The 23,235-nt window shown below is 35.1% G+C and overlaps 1 protein-coding gene across 1 annotated transcript in view; it reads left to right on the top strand.

The window, feature by feature from the left end:
* The window catches only part of SNTG1 (syntrophin gamma 1), a 373,437-nt gene that overhangs the window by 328,689 nt on the left and 21,513 nt on the right, over window positions 1-23,235 (top strand). The window contains exons 15-16 of the mRNA XM_083823020.1: window positions 9,748-9,900; window positions 17,447-17,539. Of these exons, the coding sequence (XP_083679146.1) occupies window positions 9,748-9,900; window positions 17,447-17,539 (246 nt within the window). The remainder of the gene's footprint in view (window positions 1-9,747; window positions 9,901-17,446; window positions 17,540-23,235) is intronic.

Below are 23,235 nucleotides of genomic sequence, written 5' to 3'. Positions count from 1 at the left end.
TTGACATAAATTCAGCAAATGAGCACTGATCCCCTAATATTTGCAATTTAAAAAGTAAAATAAAATAAAAATAAAATATCACATTCAAACACTACCAGAACAAGTGTATTATTTAAAAAATAAAATAATAATAATAATAATAAAAATATGTAGAAAGCCTTCAAACAACCTTGTAAAAATATGTATATTACAAGTATAAAAGTCTTCATAGTCAATATTTTGGGATTGAAATGTTAATTTTTGACATGCAAATTAAGTAAAGCAGACTGAGTACTATAATCACATTTTAATTATATTGGACTAAATTATTCACTGTGAAATAATGGCAAACATAGCAGTGGTCTATGTCCAAAGGAAAAGGGACATTAATGAAAATACAAATAACTTTAGGTCTGGAGGAAAGATATATGAATTGATAGGCATAAGAACTAGTTAATAAAAATGTAATAGGTCTGTTATTATGGGTGCAAGTACCTTAACAGAGAGAGAATAGAGGGCACTGAAGAACTCTTTAACCCTTAAAAGAAACAGGTAGCAAGAACAATCGGTAACTAAAGCTAGACAAGTTCAAATTGGGAAGAAGTTAGGAATTGTAACAGTTCTGATGAATGGAATCAGTGGAATAAACTGGTAAGAGAAAGTGATACTTTTAAACCACTTTCCTTTTTGTATCAATTGTATTCAAACTGATACTACTGGGACATCAACACAGCATATGAATGAAAATCTGCAATTCATGTTAAAGAAGTTTTCTGGCAAGATAATTTGATGATACCACTTCTGACATTAAAATGTATCTATGATTCATTTTCAACAGAATTGGTGAAAATGTACTATTTGCTATGAATAAATATTGCTATTTTATTCTGGAAGAATCCTGTTTCACCCAGTCCTCTGTTTTGAGGAGTAAAGAACCATTAATACCCAGCTAATTCCAATGTTAGGATTGATCAAGACTTCAAAAATTGAAGCCATATTTAACTATCTTTAGAAATAAGCAGATGGCCTTGGCTTCTCCAGCACTTCAAAGCTGGTTGAATTGAATATGTCTTTTGGTACCTCCTACATTTTTGATGTGCAGTTAACTTGTGTGCATCTTTTGAATATGTGTGTGTGCAGGTGCATGTGTGTGTATATTTAAAAAAGGATTATAGTATCTTTAATAAATTGCTGAGTAACTTTGTTATTAAACTAATTTCTTGCACAAGGGCGATAGAAAAAAAAGGTGAAATTATTCAGGTAAATTGTGAATTAAAATAGAAAATATTACATTTATGTTCTAGCAAGTTTGCTTTGTTTACTTGAGTTACGAATGCTCTTCAGCTTCATCCAAGCACCTCGTTATAATTGTGAGAAAATGCTTTCTATCTTTCAGTCACTCCCCTCTGTGTTGTCCAAAACATTTGGAGATTTACAATAAAAAGCATATTTTATTTAGCATAAAACAGGAAGCTTATTCAGGTGTCAGATCAGATCTGAATTGAAATGTGATGGTAGTTATGAAAAGAAGTCTATGCTGGCAGTGTGTCAGAATGGTGAATCGCTGATGTTTATATCTGAGGTCATTCACATCAGTGTAGCTATACTTTTCTTACTATAGTAGTAATTAGGATCAACTCGGTATCTCAGATGACTTGTGTTTCCTCCCTCATTTTTTAGCTGTTAGTGTATAAATTGCTCAAATGCAGCTACGTTATTTTTCCCAATTGAATGTCCTGTAATTTTGTTCTTCATCCCCAATAAGTCACATAACATCTAGATCTCATCTAGGAAAAATAGACATTGTGTTTTGTGGGGAAAAAATAATTTCTATTATTGCTTCAGATATTTTTAATAGGAAAAGGATGATATAGAATCATAGGAAACTACATAAAATGTTTATATATTAAGATAAAGTTTAAAATGAATGCCAATAGACTCATAAATATTTAAAGTGAAGGTACAGACTATATTTTGAGGTGTATTATTAATATAATTTGGTCAATGGCTAAGGCTTACATCCTGGTATGATTTCAATAAAGTACTTTATGCAAATTCAAAACTGCTTAGGAGGTATAAGTAATGGATCCCTTTTATGAACAGGTTAATACTGCATCTAGGGAACATTACATTTTCAGCCAATTTTGACACTTGTAAAAAAGTGCTAAATTGTTGAGTGTTTCACTTCTAAGTAGTTGAGGTAATTTTATGTCCTGCTGCTCTATATGTTAAGTATATTTAATGTTTCCAAAGAGAAGAGGTTCTGTTCCCACTTTAACTTGTATTACAGTTGTGTTATAAGATAACAATAAAAGTAGAAGTCATAAATGTTCTCCTTGTCCACCGGCATTAAAACCATCATTAAGTTGTCTTCAGCTATACAACAAAGAAAAAACTGTCAGCTGCTCGTGTCATTCAGTACTGAAATAGAGCTGCTACCAAGGCTGTTGAATTTCCATCATTGTATCCTTTTAAGCATAAGCAGGTGTGTAGCTGCTCCTACCTTGAATAGAGATGCGTACTAGATGACCACATTTCTGACCTGATCTTCCTTTTATTCTGTGGTTCTGTATGTGATGTCAATTCATTTCTCTTTGATGGGTACATAGTGGTAGAATTCCTAATTCTGTTGTGTTGTTAATTTGGATACATTCAATGGGCCTTTTTTGAAAGCAGACAGTTTTATTATTGCATGACAACTACCACTGTATAAAGACTTCATAAATTTTTATTTGATTCAGAAAAGGAAGATGTTTCAAATGTAAAGTTTCTAAATAAGATTCTGTTTCTCTTTAATTTTAGATATATTTTTTAATGGAGGGGGTATTATTATTATTATTATTTTGTATAATATTATATTTTAGTAGATATATATCAGTAGATAGTATAAACTGTCTACTCTTGGGAAAACTCAGTCAGTTGAGTTTGGCTGTGGCAGCCACCGTTAGAGTCTGATCCTGCTTCCTGGAAGAAATAATAAGATAAACGCACAGAAAAAAAGGGAAAAGAATAACAAATACAGAAGATATATACTTAAATGATTCTTGCAATCTCTCTGTTGGTTAAAGGCATCAGTTCTTCCCTCTTCTAAGAAATTTATTTCTTATTCTTCCAATATCTGTGCCCTTTACAAGGGAGATCTTTAAAAGATCTTTTCTTACCTTTAAAACAAATGCATCTAAGGTTGGAAAACAAACAAACATATAGATAATCATGTAAGAATTATAAGGACTTTTCTTCCACCTGATTTCTCCTTCCAGTTTGTCTTTGAATCAGGTGCTTCTTTTTGTTTCTTGGAGAGTTGCATAGTCACCTGAAGGAAGAATAGTGTATCCTGTTCTCATTTCTTATGAGCAGTAACGTAACATCCCCTAACAGCTGGGAAAAGCAGGGAAAATTCTTCTTCCCTTACACGATAGAGATAGAGCATGTTCAGAAAGAAATCTTCAAAACAGTATCAGTCAAATTTTGCTCAGAATGTCTGTATTTTGCAGTAGATCTTTATTTATTTTTGAGGACAGCAAATGTTTCCTCCCATACCAGAAGCAGACACTGCAGTTACAAAGGATGGATGCTCCAGAGCAGACCACAAAGGTGTTTCAGGGGTCGGTTCTCTTTCTTTGTATGTTCTTTCGTTTGTTTGTGTATGACATGGATGAAACAATTTCATATTTTTCCTAAATTATTTCACAGAACTGATTGAGCTGTTTTAACTAAAGTTGAACATAAAAAATATCCTTAGGCTGGCAACTAGTATGGAAAAAATGATAAGCACAATTACTTAAATTAGGGAAACTTGTAAACAAGGGCTTAGAATGCTAATATATGACTATATATATATATATATATATATAATATATATCATTACTATCGGTTATTGAAATGTTTACTCTTCTGGGATCTGTTCTCAAATTTCATTTCCAGCCAATAATGCCTCAGAGTTTGGAAAGGTACAATACTTTAATAACTCTCCAAAGAGGCCATCAGCACATTTTAAGTTTTTGCTTGTAATTACCTTGCACTCTGATTTTACTTTAGGAAAAAACAATTACCAATGCTTCTCTGGAAAGTATTAAAATAGTTTTTTGTTTGTTTGTTTTGTTTTGTTTTGTTATTTGCCTCAAAGATTAATTGTCTTTATAAAAACTTTTGAAAATTGTCCTCATATAGCATTAAAATGAACACATTTCTGGGTGGAGGTTATTAAGGAACAAAGAGGTACAATTATGGCACTGACTCGGGAGAAACCTATATTCAGACTCTTTCTCTGAATAAAATAAGTCTTTGAGCCTGCATCATCTTTTCATCAGGCAGAACAGGAAATTAATTTTACATTCGAGCTTAGTGATTTACCTATTAGGTTACAAAGAATGAACATTGTTTCTCTCAAGCAATCACAAAGATGTTTCTAATGGAAATTTAATTGAAGCTAAAATTTATCCTGTACTTGTAATGATTTTTCCCCTTCAGAATGCATATTTTCACAAAATTTGAACATTAAAAAATATTCTACCCATTGTTTTGTTTATCTGACATTCTGTGTCAATTTAAATACATATATTTATACAATTGCAACATTTTTTTCTTCATATTTTTTGACTTTAAAGTTCAGAAGGGTCAAAAAAAAAAAAAACCTCAAGACATATGCCTGCATGCAGATGACATAAGGTGTTTTTTTTCCTTTATTATTTGATTAATGAGGATAAGTTGGAGAAAGAGTATCTCTTTTTTTCAATTGAGTGAATCTGTTCCCTGCTGCCTGTAAATGCTATTAGAAACATCTCCATAGCAACTAATGGTGATGCTTGAGAAAAGTGTTCCCAAAGTTTCAGATAAAGAAATAGATCATTAGTATCCCTTAGAAAGAAGTATTTTGTTTATGTAGGTGGAGATAATAAGTGAAAGGTGGCAAAAACAGTAAAATAATCAGGGCACTGATGCCAGCAGGTGCAAAGGCATGATGTGATTATTTTTTACAGTTACCTTGGTATTATTTTAGAGTCATTCTTGAATTGATGGGAGAGAGCTTTTTGTCTTCAGAGAATTTAGATGCTAGATTTGAATCTTGTTTATGATAGGACAGATATCTTTTTATTTCAGGAATGTCTAAAGTAGTCAAAAAAAAACCAAGTTTTATTTTCTCATGATGCATTATTAAGAATTATATCTAATATTGCAAACATTAATGTTTACATCATTTTTACAGTGGAAATAAAACTTACTTAAATGTCAAGGTCTTTTTTTTGTATATGTAAATAACTATGATTGAGATGGTTTTGAACATCTTACAGGAGATGGTTTTGAACATCTTACACAGATTGTTGCTCACACCAAAAACTGCTTACCAGCATCACTAATACTACAGTTCAACCTCCAAATTACTTTGTATATTATATATAACCTATATTTAACAGGTAAACCAGTATTCCAGGCAGTTATTGAGTATCTCCTTTTGCGTAAAAGTCATGCCATGAGCATGAAGCAGGTAGACTTAGTTTTGTTTGACCTTTATAGAATAGAACAGTGCTTTCCCTGACAGTAGTAAAAGTTAAGGGTCTCTTGCATCTTAGTGAATTTAGCTGAGAGCTAAAATATGAGTATTCAGTGGATCCATCACACATAAAATGAAAAGATCCAAGTAATCTAAAAGGAGTACTGTTGCTTTTGGAGAAAGCAGTATTTTGAAGGAGGGAAGATTCCCTCTGCAGAAGAGAATATGATGTCACTACTCAGTGATAAAGAAGTACTCTGCCTTAATTTGAAGGGACCTGCCTAATGAGCCATGCTTGGTTCCCTTTAGACAAATTTATTACTCTCACTTAACATGGACATCATTATTAATTAGGCAAGCAGGAATCATACCATACTGTCAGCAGAGATGCTGGATTACCCTGAAGCTGGGTGTAAGCCAAAGACTTTCCCCACAGCTCATCCTTCAGCAGGGCTACTTTCCTTCCAGTAGGGAATTAGCATAGTGCTACAAGCTTTGTGACTGTTCCTCTTCAGAGAGTCGATATTAATTCATACTGAGAACATCAGGGACAAATGGTACAGATGATCATTAGCAGTATGAAAGAGTAGTTACAAAATAACATGAAATTAGCTAATGTCCATCATTGACTAGTGAGTGGTTATAAAAATACAGATTCTCCAGCTTTTGAACTGGAAACAACATATTTTAACTGAAGTAACTATTCTGTAAAAGTCAATTAGTGAAGTTTCCTTCTTAATCCAGGCTTGTTTTTGAGACTCCTGACAGGTTTATCCTAAACTCGCAGAGTTTAGGACTCCTGACAGGTTTATAGTTGGGATTCCTAAGACAAAATTTCATATTGCTACTTTTCCAAGGACATTTGAACAGCTGTCTTTTAACTTTGTATACATATTGTTTCCTACATCTATTTATATCTATAAATGAAAACGTTTAAATCTATGATATGGTATATAGGTTTCACTTTTTACATACTTGAGTACAAATGAAAACTTAAAGAAAGGTCTCATAGCAAAAGGGAGCAGAAGCGATACTAAAGAGAGCCTTGCAGAGTCATCAAATTGTTTTTAAACATAGAACAAAATACCACTAAGAAGGAAATGAATATCTCATTTGTATGGTGACAACTCATTGTAAACTAAAATATACCAATTAAATTTTTCTTACCATGCACTTAACCATAGACATGGATATCAAAATCACATGTACATACAGATCATCAGATTACAATTAATTAAAAAAAAATAAATTTTTGTTCTGTGGAAAATGTTTATGTTGAATTTTGTTTTCGTTCCAAATAAGAAAAGTTAAGTTCCTGTAATATTTCAAATTATTTTTCTATGCTATTTTTCTGGTATGAAGAAGTTTTGTTTTGAACTTTATTTTTCATCATTTTTATTACTTTGCATTACTCTGTTTTGTTAATGAATATATTGTGTATGTTATTTGTCACAATTTGATGTAGTAGTTGAAATATTCTAATTTTTTTGTATGTACGCCACCGAGAGGAAATGCTATCTAATATTGATTAGATCCTCTCTAAATCCAAGTATGTCCTCATTTTAATATAGAAATAGCAAAACCATGGCTTAATATTCCAAATCCAGTTTCTCTCTTCTTTCTTGTTTCATCTTCTAGGATTGATGAAATACTTAATAAAATTTAGTACAATTACTGCTAGCAATATTGGTAATAAAATACAAAAGCCTTTATTTAATCACTTCAAAAGACTGTTCTGAGATTTTTGCACTTTTCAAACACATTTTATCAGAGATCAGTGTCAGTATAACTATTAACACTTACGTTTTCACAGTTTCTAAAAGAAATCAACACTTTTTCACAGCCAACATATTCTTCGCAATAGGAAAAAAAAAGACAGTGAGAATGTGAGTCTCACAGTGTAACTTAAAAGCATCAAACCTTAACTGTACCCAGCTAAACACAGGTAGGTATTCTGGAACCAAGAATTACACTTCCTTCCATTTAAAAACAGGGCCTGTTAGTTCAATTGCTTTAGTGACAGTGATTCCTGTGATCCCACATAGTTCCATAGAGTTGTTTCAAAAAATGCCAGTTTCAGGCACAGTTGAATTATTATTTTTTTCTCTATTGGCTATTGTTAAGAATAGTTGAAGATGAGGTTGAGGTATTTTTTAGTTTCATCCGAGGTTATAGGTACGAAGATCCTTCCCTGGGAATGATATGTACCTTATACATTAGTTTTGTTAAACTCCATGCTAAGTAGGTCCTTTTGATATGGACCAACAGATCCATTCAGTCAGGTGTAGGTAGCTCTGGGACTCTAATGAATTTCAGACCCCACTTCAGACTTGTTAGGCAAGATGTACAGTTACACTGTATGAAGTAGCTGTTCTTTCGTGAACGAGTGAGCACTTTTATTCATCCAGTTCCCGCTGATGGGGTTTGTATTATCAGGTGCTAGATGATATGTTTTATGTTGCTACACATACTCACAAGGTGAAACACTTGTCATAGTGCTGCTGTTCTGTGCACTTTGAGGTTAAGCATGCAGTAGAGCATAGTTGTCGTTGACAGCAACCTAGACATTATGAAAACCTGATGTGAGTGGAATTGACACTTTAGTTTTATGTGAAGGGCCGAGGTGGAGGGGCAGAGAGAATTAGAAAAAAGTATTTGTCATAGGACACAGGCTGTTGTTTAGTCATATCTAACTAATTCAAATACATAGCCCTCTCAACACCTGGAAAAAGATGTTAATTTGGGAGAATATTTATTTTCGGAAATGCTGTTTTTAAGATCTAACAACCTATTCTGTTTTTTTTCCATCCATTACTTAATGCTGTAGAGGTTAGGACTTGATGAAAGATAGGTAAAGAAGGAGATGATTGCTTCACAACTGTTGGTCTTTTTAAAATCTGAACAACTCAGTTTTGTCATAATGATTCCAAAGAGAGCTTGTGTTGCCTCTACAGCTACTTTTTTCTAGACACTAAAGCAATTTTGAACCAAGAGCATCCATGAGTGCATGCTGTCCTAAACCTTGAGCAAGTCAGTCATATATCCACTGAATGAAAAGAAAGGAGGAAAATAATGCGTACTCTACCGTCGCCGACTTACCTGCTCAAGTGTAAAAATTTCATAGAGATTCCTGTTTCATTTATTTCCTTACTCTGATAGCTTTAAGTTCCTGGTCATCTGCCCCAGAGAGAATTGGCTTGAACAATATAAGGCTTGTATCCACTAATTATGGTCCCCTTGGTTTATACGAGTTGGGTATAACCAGATGATGATGCTGTCCTGCAAGTCCTTCTCAACTGTGCCCTCTGCAACTGAGTAGCATTGTAGAAGTTGCACCCAGGCTACTTATATCCAAATTTCCAGAACTGTTTGCAAGGACAGCTGGTGAGCCTGTGGTTTGTAACAGCTGCTTTGCTGTAGTACAGACAACATTAATTAAAATGGCTTCTGCAAGTGTATTTTTCACAAGGATGAATTACATGCCAGAATTTTAGCATAAAGCATCCTCTACTTTTTCAGGAAAAGAAAAAAAAAATAATTGAATAACATTCAAGTGATGGATTTTCTGATTAACTTGGTTATTTTTTGATTTAGTGCCAATTACAAATGCTAGCAATCATTAAATGCTATATATTTCTGAAATCTGACATTCTCTGTATGTTGTTATGTTGAAAGTAAAGCCAAAAGTAACTTCCTTCTCCAGTTCCAAAGCCAGCAACCTAACCACTGGCTTCCAATATGGTCTCTAATGGTAATATGCAGCCATAGATACATTTTACAGTGGATTTTGTAAACATTAGAAGTATGGATTTGATTTATCTAGTCTCCATAGGCAAAATACGACAGATGGACTTATCAAATGCTTAAATAAATCTCTTGCTTCCTTTTGCCAGCCTTTCAGACTAGCATGGGAGAGTCAAATAGGTCAGAGAAGCTGATCTTTGTGTTCTCGTGTGAATAGAAAGTAGTTGCCTTTTTCTATAATTTATCTAATTTAAAGGCATATAGCTGATAACAAGTGATTTTTTAAGATATTGAAAAATATGCCAGATATGCTGTTTTTCTGTACCATCCTGAATATTGGGGTCTTGTTTAAAATTCTTTGAGATGTCAATGTTTAAACCAAAACTCTTATTTTCAGTTCCTCATCCCTCATTAGTTACTACAGTGTGGCAAAATTAAAAATGTCATTTAGACATGCTAGGTTTGGAGCATGGATGTTTGCAATAAAAAATAGTTGATGTATGCCAGATTATATAACTTCAGGTTTTCATCAGGACAGTGATCTACTGGATCGTCGGAAACATTGTTTTGGTGTCCAGTCTGAATCTGGAGAAGATCTTTACTTTTCTGTGGAATTAGAGTCTGACCTAACACTATGGGAAAAAGCCTTCCAGACTGCAACTTTTTTAGAAGTTGAAAGAATACAGGTGAGAACAACTGCCTTAATGATTACCTTTTGGTACATTAACACGCAATTTAAGAAATTCTCCGGCCTCCTGGAACTCTCAAATTATTATTATTTTATGTATGTAATTTTGTAAATCTCCATTTGATGTTCCCAAGCAGCTTGCAATCTAAAGTTCAGAAGAGACCAGCTCTGAGTTATTATGGCTAGATGACATATAGCTGTTAACTAAAGTTCATGGACAAAAGAAGATGAACAATGTATAGATCAAGGAGAAAACAGCTATTTAGATACTCTTACTGTCTTGTATGTTACTTCATGTGTTATTGGATAACGTGAGAACACCTTACATGAATTAAATTGTCCTTGCAATAAGCAGGAGTGAGAGTACGCTGAGAGTGCTAATTGGTGTAAGCTGTATTCTTTTTTTCACATTTTTCTTGTTTCTTGGATATCTACTCAATTGTAAGTTGACAGAGCAGAGTTGGATGACATTCTGGTACAGATTACTAATGGATTTTTATTGAATATCAGACTGGTTATATTTACAGATAACCATTCTTTCTCATGTGGCAAAAAAAAATAATAATGTTTTTTGATTTACAATAGGAGGAAAAAAACCCACACAATTATAATTCACCTAATCCTAGTGGTTATTTTAATTTTCAAATCATAAATAATATGTGTGGATGGAACAATTTTAGTTGAGGTTGCCATGAGTTCTTCTGTACACACTCCTACAAAAATCCTATTAATGTATCACCCTGTGCAAATATTGGCTAATACTCAATTTCCATTCACTCATTTTCTGCATCCTCCTGTGAACACAAGCATGACAGTATTTTTTATTATTATTGTTGTTGTTGTTGTTGTTGTTTTGTTGTTGTTTTTTACTATTATTATTATTATTGTTATTTAGACAACTGTTAGTCTACAATTGTTTATATACTACCCCTCTTCTGACCTATAAGCCAACATTGCAGATAGCCTGAGCTAGTATACAATAACGAGGATCCATTTTGCAAAAGCCATACTTCTGTCAGTTTTAATACATATTACCATCACTGAAGGAGGAGTCTGAGAAGGTTCAATTTTTATCTTTAGGTTGATGCACTCTGCTACCTTTTACAGGAGATATTCTTACCTTTTGAGCTCCGATTGTTGTGCTGAAAAATGTAAATGTAAAAATGTAGTTTTTCTGTATAAAATTTGCAACAACATATATCCTCTGCTACTAAATATTTAAGATACTTTGTCTTTCTCATATAACACTATTTGCAGAAGCAAATAATGTGCACTACTGTGTAGCTTTCTGCTACATCAGTAAAAGAAGATATGGCGATTTTCTCAAATAACTTTTAGCCAAGAAGCCACTTTATATTTGTTTGTCTCTGGTATTGATTCATGCTGGAGCATCCCTAATAAGTTTTTTTTTTTTTTTCTCTTGGGTTTTAGAACTACATTTATTCAGAATTGCTCCCGTATCTTCTAAAAAGACTTTCTCTAAAACACTGAATCTAAGATTTTTAATTTTCACCTTTTGTATCACTCAACTGATGTTCAAAATAGCAGTTAAGAACTCAAAATACTAATTTCCTGGGACTGAACAATTATAGCATATTTGATAAAGTGGACAAACAGCTATTTTACGATAGCTTTTCATTGTGGAGCACACACCTATAATTTCACCTTTTTTCTTTATTTTCTTGCCTCTCTTTCCATATCCCAGTTTGGAAAGAAAATGAAACAAAAACTATCAATTTTTAATATAACTGGCCTTGCTTTCCCTATTTGTCTTTCAGAAATCCATTACTGCTTTTATGCACCAATTTGCAGATTCATATAAAATCTGTTTTGAATAACTAGTGTTAAAATTTGTCTCTGAAAAGTTGTTTCATTTCTCTACGAGCAAAAAAAATAAAAAAAGCACGGGTTCAAAATCAAGGCATCAACTGCAAATGTTTACTAAAATTCTGTTTTATGCAGTCATATTTGTGAATATGTGAATATTTGTGAATATGTGAATATTCGTATTTCATATGAATGATAATCCAGCTTTGTGCAGGTTTATCTTATTATGCAGTGATATAATTTTGAGAACATAGCTGCAGCTTAAAACTGCCATTCATAAGTATTCAAATGTGTTGCAAATTATGCCATAATCATACAAATAATAGCAGTGTTTCTCAACTAGTATAAATTGCCATTAACCTCTGTTGAGGTTAATTGGGGCCCTATTCTGATATATTTCTAAAGAATATATCACAATTGCAAATATTTTTAAAATGTGTCATCATAACTATGTAAGCAATTCTATTTAAACCTAATTTGTAGCTCCTGCCAGGCATATATCTAAAACAAAAATTAGACAGACATATCTTTTTTTTTTTTAGGAAAGAAATATATTACAGGAGAGTGTGGTGGTTTTACCCGTCTGGGCAGCTAAACTCCACCACAACCATTCTCTTCCTCCCTCTCCTCAAAGGAAAAGGGGGAGAAAATAGAATGAAAAGGGCTGAAGTGTTATGATAAGGTCAGGGAGATCACTCAACAATTATCACAGGCAAAACAGACTCAGCATGGGGAGAATAGAGAAATTTATTACCTATTACTATCAAGCTAGAGAAGTGAGAAACACAGAAAACAAACTAAACCACCTTCCCTCCATCCACCCTCTCCTACCTCCTCCCCCCAAGCGGGGCAGCAGAAGGGGAGAATGGGGGCTGCGGTCAGTCATGGTGAGACATTTCATTGTGCATCAATTGTTTTGAATATATATATATATATATATATAAATATATATATATAATTTGGGGCCCAGAGGGTTGAGATAACAACAGATAGGACCAGAGAGTGTTAAAACAAGATTTGTTATAAGCATTATATTAGTTTAATAGTTGCTGGTCAAAATGTTGAATAGTTGTTCACAGTGTTGTTTTATGTGCTTTTGAGGTTGTTTTTCTTAATTCCTTTCTTGTTTATCATCTCAGGGAGCTCCCTGTGGTGGTTTTACTCAGCCAGGCAGCCAAGATCTACCACAACCACTATCTCACTCCGCCTCCTCAAAGGGAAAGGGGGACAAGGGTTGAGATAAGGAAAGGAGATCACTCAACAATTATCACAGGCAAAACAGACTGAGCATAGGGAAAATAAAGAAATTTATTACCTATTACTAACAATCTGGAGAAGTGAGAAACACAGAAAACAAACTAAACCACTATTCCCCCCATCCACTCTCTTCCACCTCTTCCCCACAAGTGGTGCAGGGGAACAGGGAATGGGGGCTGCGGTCAGTCCCTGTTGCTTCGTCTCGCCACTCCTTCACGGTCACTCTGCCCCTGCTCCATGTGGGTCCCTCCCACGGCATGCCATCTTTCCCAAACTGATCTTGCAGGGGCTTCCCACAGGCAGCAGCTCTTCAAGAACTGCTCCCACACGGCTCCGTACCACGGGGTCCATCCCCCAGGAGCAAACTGCTCCAGCACGGGTCCCCCACGGGCGGCAGCTCCCCCCAGACCCCCTGCTCCTGCGTGGGCTCCTCTCCACGGGCTGCAGCTCCGGCCCGGGGCCTGCTCCTGCGGGGGCTCTCCATGGGCCGCAGCCTCCTCCAGGCCACATCCACCTGCTCCACCGGGGGCTCCTCCACGGGCTGCAGCGTGGAGATCTGCTCCGTGTGGGACCCGTGGGTGCAGGGGGACAGCCTGCTCCACCAGGGGCCTCTCCACAGGCTGCAGGGGGACAGCTGCTGCGTGCCTGGAGCACCTCCTGCCCTCCTGCTGCACTGCCCTTGGGGTCTGCAGGGCTGGTTCTCCCTCCTTGCTCTCCCTGCTGCTGTTGTGCAGCAGTTTTTTGTTTGTTTGTTTGTTTGTTTTTTCCCTTTCTTAAATCTGCTCTTAGGCACAACATCACTTACTGGCTTGGCTCTGGCCTGTGGCAGGTCCCTTTGGAACTGGCTGAAACTGGCCCTTATCTGACATGGGGCAGCTTCTGGATTCTTCTCACAGAGGCCACCACTGCAGTCCCCTGCTACCAAAACCTTGTCATGTAAACCCAATACAGAAAGAGAGACAGTCAAGCTGACTAATTTGGCAAGAATGTGGTATGATAATGTAGTTCATGTCATTATAATGTTACAGTCACCCTTTAGTTAGTTTTCTTTAGAGTATCAAAAGTTGCTAATTCATGTTTATAAACGTAAAAGAAAGAAAGAAAGAAAGAAAAAAACAGTTAAAATGGAGATCCATTTTCTATGCTGTTTCACCACACTATGAAGAATCATGAAACTAAAACGTATAATGAAGTGCAATTATATATGATTCCCAAGTTCCCTTCAATTTCCTACTACTTTATGCTAAAATTTTCACCATTTCCTTCTAGATTTTTTTTTTTGCTGTTCTTCTTTTTATCATTGTAGTTGCTTGTTCCCTAATATAGGGATTATTGTGTAAACTACTTTGTAGTACCATATTTTAAAAGTTTGTCTCCACTGAAGTTGAATCTGAGTTTGAAAGCCTGAGTTATATCTTGGACTAATAGTATGTTTTCCCTTAGCTTCAGAAATAGCTTACAGTATGCTTACAATTTATAATTCTTTCTGGAAATTAAACTAGGTGTTATTGAGGGAGTAGAGTATAAAGAACATAATACTTTGGGTTTTCTCCTTCAGCCTCTGACCTGCTGAATTATTCATAAACTCAATTTAAGATTCTGTATTGTGTGAATAAGAAACAAATGTTGAAATATATTCTTTTGGGAAGGGGATGCTTCAGTTTTCAAAAGTTGTTGTGGGGTGTTGGTTTTTGTTTGTTTGTTTGTTTGTTTTTTCTGGGGGGTGGGGTCAGGCTGGTTGTGGTTTTCTTTTATGAGCAGTATGTGAGAAACCAGAAATCAAAGCCGAACTTTCACAATAAATTTTTTTAGCAGTCATTCTCGAAATTTTAAACTGTATGCTAAAAGCATATTAACTTTTTATGAACTTTTATGAATGAAATTATATAAACTTAATAATCAAGTCTCCTAGGAAGAATTTCTTCACAGAATCAGCTACTTCACTGGTAATCTGCACCTTACAATGCAGTTTCTTCCCAACAATACTGATACTGTGCTGAAGCAGATGATATTTCTCAACAAGCTGTGCACTGCCTTGCAGAAAGAAACTTCAGTCTGGGAAGTGGGTAGCTTTTTCAGAGCAGCATTGAGCCCAGGCAGATATGTTTTGCTTCTTATAAATGTTATCTTCTCAGTGAGGCTAATAAACCCAGGCAAAGAGCTATGCTTAAGCCATGCTCTTCCAGCGGTAGCCATGCTAGCTCAGTGTGTTGCTGCAAAGTGCATTGTAGGTTAGACTTCTGTTGTTGAGGTGGGAGGCCAGATGAGTTAGACGATGGTGATACATATTTTAAATCTGAAATCTGTCTCCTTGACAAATCTAAATTCTAAATAAAGGCTATTCTAAATATCTTGAATGTCTGTAAATAAAAACGTGAATGGGTTATGTATCTTGTAGGAAATTGGCAAAATAATTCTACAAAACCACACATTTTTTGCTTTGCGTGCTAAATTGAACATTTTTACATAGGAGAATGATGAACACTGATGAACAGTCTCGTCTTCTTCTGAGATGTTGCCAAAGGCAATATCTTGTTTTCTAACAACACTGATTTAGGATCAAAGTTTATATTTTCATAGCAGTTTTATGGTGTAGCTGCTCCAAGAAAAAACACACCCACTTTTATTTGCTACTGTGAATACAAATACCATATGACTGTGACACCACAGAGTTGAACCATTGATTTTATAATTTAAAAAAATCTTCATTTTTTTTTCATGCCTTAACAATTATAATGATCAAGTGCACCCCTGTACTGTGTAAATTCAGATTTTATACATGTAGCGAAGTACATGAAGTTCTTTCAGTGTTGGAAGAAAATAGACCAGTCCCTTTTCCACCTCCATGGCAGCAATAGGAAGCCTTTTATTTACTGAGGGATGGTTATAACTTTAAATCACTTTTGTTGTATCACATAATAACATATGATTTGTTGTTACTCAGCAATAGTGCAAAATCATCTTGTAAAGCATGTGCCATGGATTGTTTTCACTTCTGAGCAACAGAGAATAATTCTTTGTCTATAGACTTGGATTAAGCATTGCACTTGTGTTCTACCGATAGCTAGCAGTATCCTTAAGCTTAAATAATAGACATCACTGAATTTGAAACTTGCACTCTAGAGTGCCAAGGTGTATGCACAAAGATTATCCAACAACTGTTTGTGTGTAGTTGAGACTTTATCTGTGAAAGCTATTCACAAAAATACTTCAGTTCCAGAAAAAGAAATCTATATTAAAGAGTGAGAAAGTAAATTTGAAAATAACCAAAGATCACATATAGCTATGAACTTTTCCATTATCCTTCTTTATGAGCATTGAAATGTCTATTTCAGCTCTTAGGTGCAGTAAATGCGCCTTTCAGGTTCCCATGTTCTGGGGTAGACCACTCAGAATCCAAAATACCCACTCAAAGATATATAAGTAAAGGCATCTGGTTTGTACTTGACATCAAAAGGCCCAGATTAATAAAGGATATGTTTTTAATTCTGATAATGTAGTTAGTTACATTGTGTCCATGATAATAGTTTATATATATATATATTTTTTAAACATAGAACAATGGAAGTCTTTGTTCTCATTTGGTACATATGATGTCTACAGCAAGATAGAAAGAAATTAACTATGATTAAATTTAATCCAGAAGGTAACATTTCTATAAGATAGAAATAATTTCTTTAAAAACTTACTTAAAGAACTGAAAATGTTTTAAAATTTTCACATTCTTTTATGGTGAACAGTGCTAGCTTAAAGTTTTGTATCTGAAGTCAGTCTTCAGGAAAAGCAATACTTTTGATCCTGAAAATATCATAGATGTCTCACAACATGTGTTGAAACATAATGTTACGGAAATAAATAGTCACATATGTTTTAAGAAATCATACAATGAGAAAGTCTTTCAGGATTTTAAGATTTCTCATAGAAACCTTCGAGATGTATTGATCCACTAGTGACAGTATAAAAAGCATTTCATAAGATTATGTCAGCTGTTACATGGTCTGAAACTTTTCACTGAAATTTATTATGACACAAAAGCACAATAAACGGCATACCAAATTTTACAAATACTTTTTTTTTTCCTAAAAAGCTGAATATTGCAATATTAGAGGAAGTTATTGGATTCCAAAGTGAATATGAATGTTCAAAAACAATGAAACGTTCCTTTTAACAGTTGTTGTTGGTAAACCGCTGAGGTAATTCTGATTCCAATTTATTTTTTCCTAAATGGAAGCAAAGCCTCTTTTTACACTTCTTAGAAACCTTCATCACTGATATAAATTGTCTGATATAAGATATACCTGCAGTAAATTTGCCTATTTACACACAAATGACTTTTTTTTTCCAGATATTAATTTTGAGATATATGTGCATTAAAACAAAGACAAAGAAATTCCGGTTCTAGAAAGAAATTGAAGAAATATGTTCTATGTTAACTGCCTTCTCTGATTTTCCTTTTACAGTGCAAGACATATGCCTGTGTTTTGGAGAGTCATCTTATGGGACTTACCATTGACTTCAGCATGGGCTTTGTCTGTTTTGATGCTGCCACAAAGGTAAAGGTCTAGGATTTTTTTACATTATGTTACTATAATTCCTCCTAATTTCATATAATTTGGGATAAATAGTACGTCCTTAAAATATATTTCTTTTTACTGTTGTAATGGATCATCTTATGTCAACTCTTGTGCTTTAGTTTAAACTTGGGGTGATTTTCTAAATGATGTGAGAAGTTGTATTCTGTTATGTGCGTTACTGAAAAGTCAATACCAATGTCAACCTGAGACAAAGTCTTCATTCTTTAATTTCACATGAAAGCCCAGACTGATTCAGTTTGATATTTCTTCCACTGTTGCGTCCTGGTTTTTGAGAGGAAATAATCTGCTTGGATTCAAGGTGATATATAAGCTTTAAAAAGAACCTTTCTGTTTTCCTGTTGCATGAGTATGTGTGTTATTACAGCAATTCCCAATATATATATTTTTAGACATTTTTCTTCAGTTGTCTGTAAAAAAGAGAAATATAATCATACAAATGTCTGTGTTGAAGTATACTTCTACTGCCTGACTCCTCTATCAGCATTGTGCAGAATCCAGAAAGGACAGCCATTCAATTCAACCACTGCCTATATATCTCATGTTTTTCCTAACAGCCCTAAAAATGCTCTGTACAATTGGTGAAACAATTTGCTATGTCAAGTGATTAATATGCCATCAATTTCTACATTATATTAATGCAGGTCCAAATCTCGGTAAAATCACTGATGACCTAAGTATGTTTGCATTTGCACTAATTGCTAAAAAATACTGAAATGTAATCAGGTTGTATTGCTGCAGCCTAGACACTACTAGACACTGCTGATATGGAAGAACATGAAATATTTTTTTCTGAGTTCCACTTCTCTTCAGTTCCTGTTTTCATTGGAGATTCTGTAGGTGACAGTTCCCACTAGCAATTGTTAAAAATACCCTTGTCTCTCCAGTACATGCTCCTATCCTATAGCTTAAGTCAATCCTTCTGAACATGTTAGTCCATTGATCAGCACTTTATTCTTCCCACTTCAATCTGCTGTTTGCACAAGGTGTGGTGAATTTGAAATTCAAATTCTTGTATGTATATATATATATTTATCAAGCAAACAGTCTTGTATGCTTCATCAGTGGAATACGTGACTGTCAACTTCGGAGGAATTACATAAAAGATCAGTGCAACAGAAATAAAGTACAGTAGTTCAAAAAAGATTGTATAGGTTTCCCCCCACTCTCCAGTAATACTATAGCAATGCTTTTGTATGAAGGTGATTTGCGTCTCCTCTAAAGCTCTTGCACAGCTCTGATTCTGGTAAGACTTTTGAAGACGTTATCTACAGTACAAACACAGACCAAATTTAAAGTTGCAAAGTACAAGCACAATTGCCTTTATACATGTAAGCATGGCTGAATGGTGTGGTACTCCTTCAGTATGTCCTCAGGAAATGTACAGTGGATTTCCAGATATAGAAAAAAGCTCTAGTAAGGATCTAGTAAGTTCAGTGTGCTGCTTTCTTAAATAAGTCTCTATGTCTTTCCAGTCATACAAGATTTCTGGAGACATCATTTTACTGAACAATATTATTTATAATACAGATTCTCCTTTGCTCTTCTTTGCCAAATACTTTTTTATTATTATTATTTGATAGCAAAAAGCAGAACAGTATTTCATGTATTAAAATTGACTACTGAAACACTGAAGCAATTGTTAGCTTTGACAACAGATTTGCACTTAGCTGTTCTGCCCTCCTCTTCTTGCTGCCCCATGCTCCCCCACCAGCTCACATGGGTATTATTAAAAATACATGATGAACTCCAACACTAAAATAAATGCTTCAAAAAATTGCCATCTAACTTCCACTTCAAGCCAGAAGAGATCTGACTAGGTAGCTAGGTAGTGTTTCAACCCTACCTGGTAGAAACAATACTTTCTTCCCTTCTCAAACTAAAACCACAGTGCACAACAAAGTATCAGAAGATCCACAATGCAAGACAACTGGAATGAAGCTTTGGTCACTTGATGACAACCAGAGAAAAGCTAAGAAGGAATTTTCCATCTTCCAGGTCTCTCAAACTTGAGGAAGGATCTTAATGCATTATAAAAATATGAGTCAATTTTACTCAGTTTCCTCTCCCCCTTGTCTTTAAAGTCATGAAACCACAGAATGAAGCTGATCCTTCTGGGGTGGCATCCAAGCTTGGCATCCAAAAAGTTCTGAAATTTTAAGTCAGGCACTAACCATATTTAGTGGGATTTTGAGATCTAAATACTATTGAAGCAGTACATGTTTACAGAATCTGAAAGAGGTTTAACCTGGGTGTGAAAGGGTAGCAGATGTGTGGTGGAATTTCCTTTGGGATGGGAAGGACTTCATAGGCATTATGTGGACAGAAGGGACGAGGATACAATACTTCACAAATAGGAGGAAAGACATTTTTTGTTGTAGTGAATGGACTGTTGCAGCAAGAGAAAGAGTAGTGCATCATCTGCAATTGACAGACTGTACTGGTCCTCCTTCTTCTCACTTTCTACCATTGCAGTGGATAATAGCCCATAAAACACTTGTTGGACCTAAACCAGCCTTAACAATCTCTCTCAGGTGGTACCACTTAATCACTGCACTTCCATACAGACTGAAGGGAGGAGCAGGGGACTCCTGCTGATCTGTCAAATTCATCCAAAGAAAAGGAGCTGTATGTTGCAGCACAAGTGATTTCCACTGGAAAAAAAAAAATCCCATTTTTCTAGGTTACACTTATCTCCTAGTTTTCCTTCCACGTTTTCCACCCATGCAGTCCACATTTTCTCTGTTTTTCTTGTTGTATTTGATACTGATAAAATAAATATCGCTTTACTGCTTGCTAGTTTTTCTTATAAAAGTGGGTTTTACTTTCCTGCATGGAGGGAGAAACTAATGCTTGTAAAGCTTAGGCATCAGTACACAGGGAATCTTGATGGTTTCAGGGTTTGTTTTGTTTTTCTTTGATACAGAAAAACAGGCAAGCAGAGAGCACAGCTTGTGATAAAGGCACTGTGTTAAAAATGCATGATCTGTTAGCACACATACCAGAGAAATGCCACATACTAATCCATTTTAATGAGTACCTAAATAGGAAAACCATTACGTACTCTCCATCATTTTATGGAAAGATAAAGAGTGCAATTTTCTGAGCCAAAAATTTGTTTACATATCTTCATTATCATGATGGCAGGTGTAGGTTGTGGTTGTGTCTTGGCTGGTAATGTTGTTTAACAGTACTGCTAAATGCATGTAAACTGAAATATAAACTAGAAATATTTAGTTACATAAATTAAAAATAGTATTTCTCCACCTGTGAAGGAGTTCATATAAAGCAGGAGTTCAAAATTGCTTTGCAATAAAGAAGTGAAAAAAAATGAAAAATGGAAACCAGTTTGTAGGACAAGGAAAACATGAATAAAATTTTAATTAAATTATCAATATCATATGAATACATACATATCCATCTGTAAATTAAGACTGTATGAATGTCCTAGCAATTTTCACATGAATTAACAACCTTGGGATTAAAGACAAAAATGCTACTTAAAATATCATACTGGTCATGATAGAAGAAAAAAAAATTACATCCAATTGCTTATAAATTGTGTGGCTTTTTACACTTAATATTTGGAAAAAAATGTACAAACTATTATCTTTCATAAGTCACTGTAGTACAGAAATCGTGTTAGGTCATGGATTTAATCACTCCCAAAATACACCTAAAAATAGAACATCTGAATAAATTGTCTGCCAGTAGCAGTTATGACTCTTTTGCTACATGTTCACTTCTATTGTTTTCCCATTACTCATACCAAATTCAACTTCTCCTCTTTGAGTTAGTGCTGAACTTTAAGCCATATTATATAGACTTTAGAGTTCAACGTCAGGTAACTCATTCAGTCCAGCTTTTACTCTTTGCAGAATACTATTACAGTTACAAAATATTTTAATGAAGATGAAGGGGTCTTGGACAAGTCACTTGAAGGACAGATCATTAAATCAGACTATCTTTAAATGGACAAGCAACATTAGTTTTATGAAATCTTCTGAGTTGCAGATCTTTGGAAGTTGCAAGTGAGTTAGAAGGAGATACTGTATAGGCATTCCTTCCTTTTACTCTTCCCCACATGTTGGTTTGTGATCATTCTCAAGAACAAGATATGGGGATCTTTTCTATAGGATGGACCTTTTCTATAAACCTATATGACATTTCTTAGCATTCTCAAGAATAAGTATCAACCAGTTACGTCTAAAATGAGACTTCCACTGTTAAATGACAGCTGAGATAACTAGTCTTGAAGAAATCAGATTGATAAAATTAGTGTTGATGTTTTAAAAATTCTTAATCTAACATACTCTGAAGAAAATCATCTGAATAATAGAAAAAATAGTCTGGCTAATATGAAGAGAAAACCTCCAGGGCGGACTTACCAGTTGCAACAATTAGAATCATAAAATCGTAGAAACATTTATTATATCATCAGAATCATTATCATAAACTGGCTTTCCAGTACAAGAGGGACATGGAACTACTGGATCAAGTTCAGAGGAGGGCTACTAAGATGATTAGAGGACTGGAGCACTTGTTGTACGAGGACAGGCTGAGAGAACTGGGCCTGTTTAGCCTGGAAAAAGAAGACTGAAGGGAGACCTCATCAATGTGTATAAATATCTGAGGGGAGGGTGTCAAGAGGATGGAGACGGTCTCTTTTCAGTTGTGCCCAGTGTCAGGACAAGAGGCAATGGGCACAAACTGAAGCACAGGAGGTTCCGGCTGTATATAAGAGGGTACTTCTTTAGTGTGAGGGTGACAGAGCACTGGAACAGGTTGCTCAGAGAGGCTGTGGAGTCTCCTTCTCCGGAGATATTCAAAACCTGCCTGGATGCCATCCTGCACAGCATGCTCTAGGTGATCCTGCTCAGCAGGGGGGTTGGACTAGATGATCTTCAGAGGTCCCTTCCAACCTTGGCCATTCCATGATTCTGTGACTTTATATTTTCACCATTTACCATTACTCTTAATTCATTCTATCTGCAAAGTATGTGGATCTATACATATGTATTTTTTCTGGATTTAAATATGGTGAGGCTGAGCTGGCACATCCTCGTTTAGATTCCTTGCTTTGTATCTTAGAACATTACTAAGCTGCACTCATCATCAGGAAGGAAATGCCACAACAGTATTTGAGGCATGCTTTATGTTTTTTTTTCTTTTTCCAGCTTGTCTGTCAGTCATTCCAGTTATTGGTTTCAATTAGCATTCAGTTACTCCTCGAGAGTGTCAGAGGTAGACTGTCTCACAAAGACTTCTGCACCAAGCATCTTCTATTTCGTAGTATGGATGATGAAGGGAAGAAGCGTGGTACAATGGAAACTACTACAATGGTCAGAGGCACCCAAGAATTTGCCTGTACATAATACTTGACTTTAACTCTGACCTTACAGTATCTTAAAGTAATTCAAAATCATGGCACATAATCACTATATATTTATCATGATTGAACCTGTAGATGAAGTCTGGGGGAGCAAAGTCTCCTACTGTAAGCAAAGAGCAGATTTGAGACCACCTGATTAAAATGAACAGGGGGCCTGATGACATGCAACCCAGCGTCCTGAGGGAACTGGATGATGCAGATGCCATCATATTTGAAAAGTCCCAATAGTTGGATGAAGTCCCTGGTGACTGGAAAAAGAGAAACC

Source organism: Anser anser, assembly GCF_964211835.1.
Source record: "Anser anser genome assembly, chromosome: 2".
NCBI classification, from domain to species: Eukaryota; Metazoa; Chordata; class Aves; order Anseriformes; family Anatidae; genus Anser; species Anser anser.
This window is presented reverse-complemented; position numbering and strand designations above follow the sequence as displayed.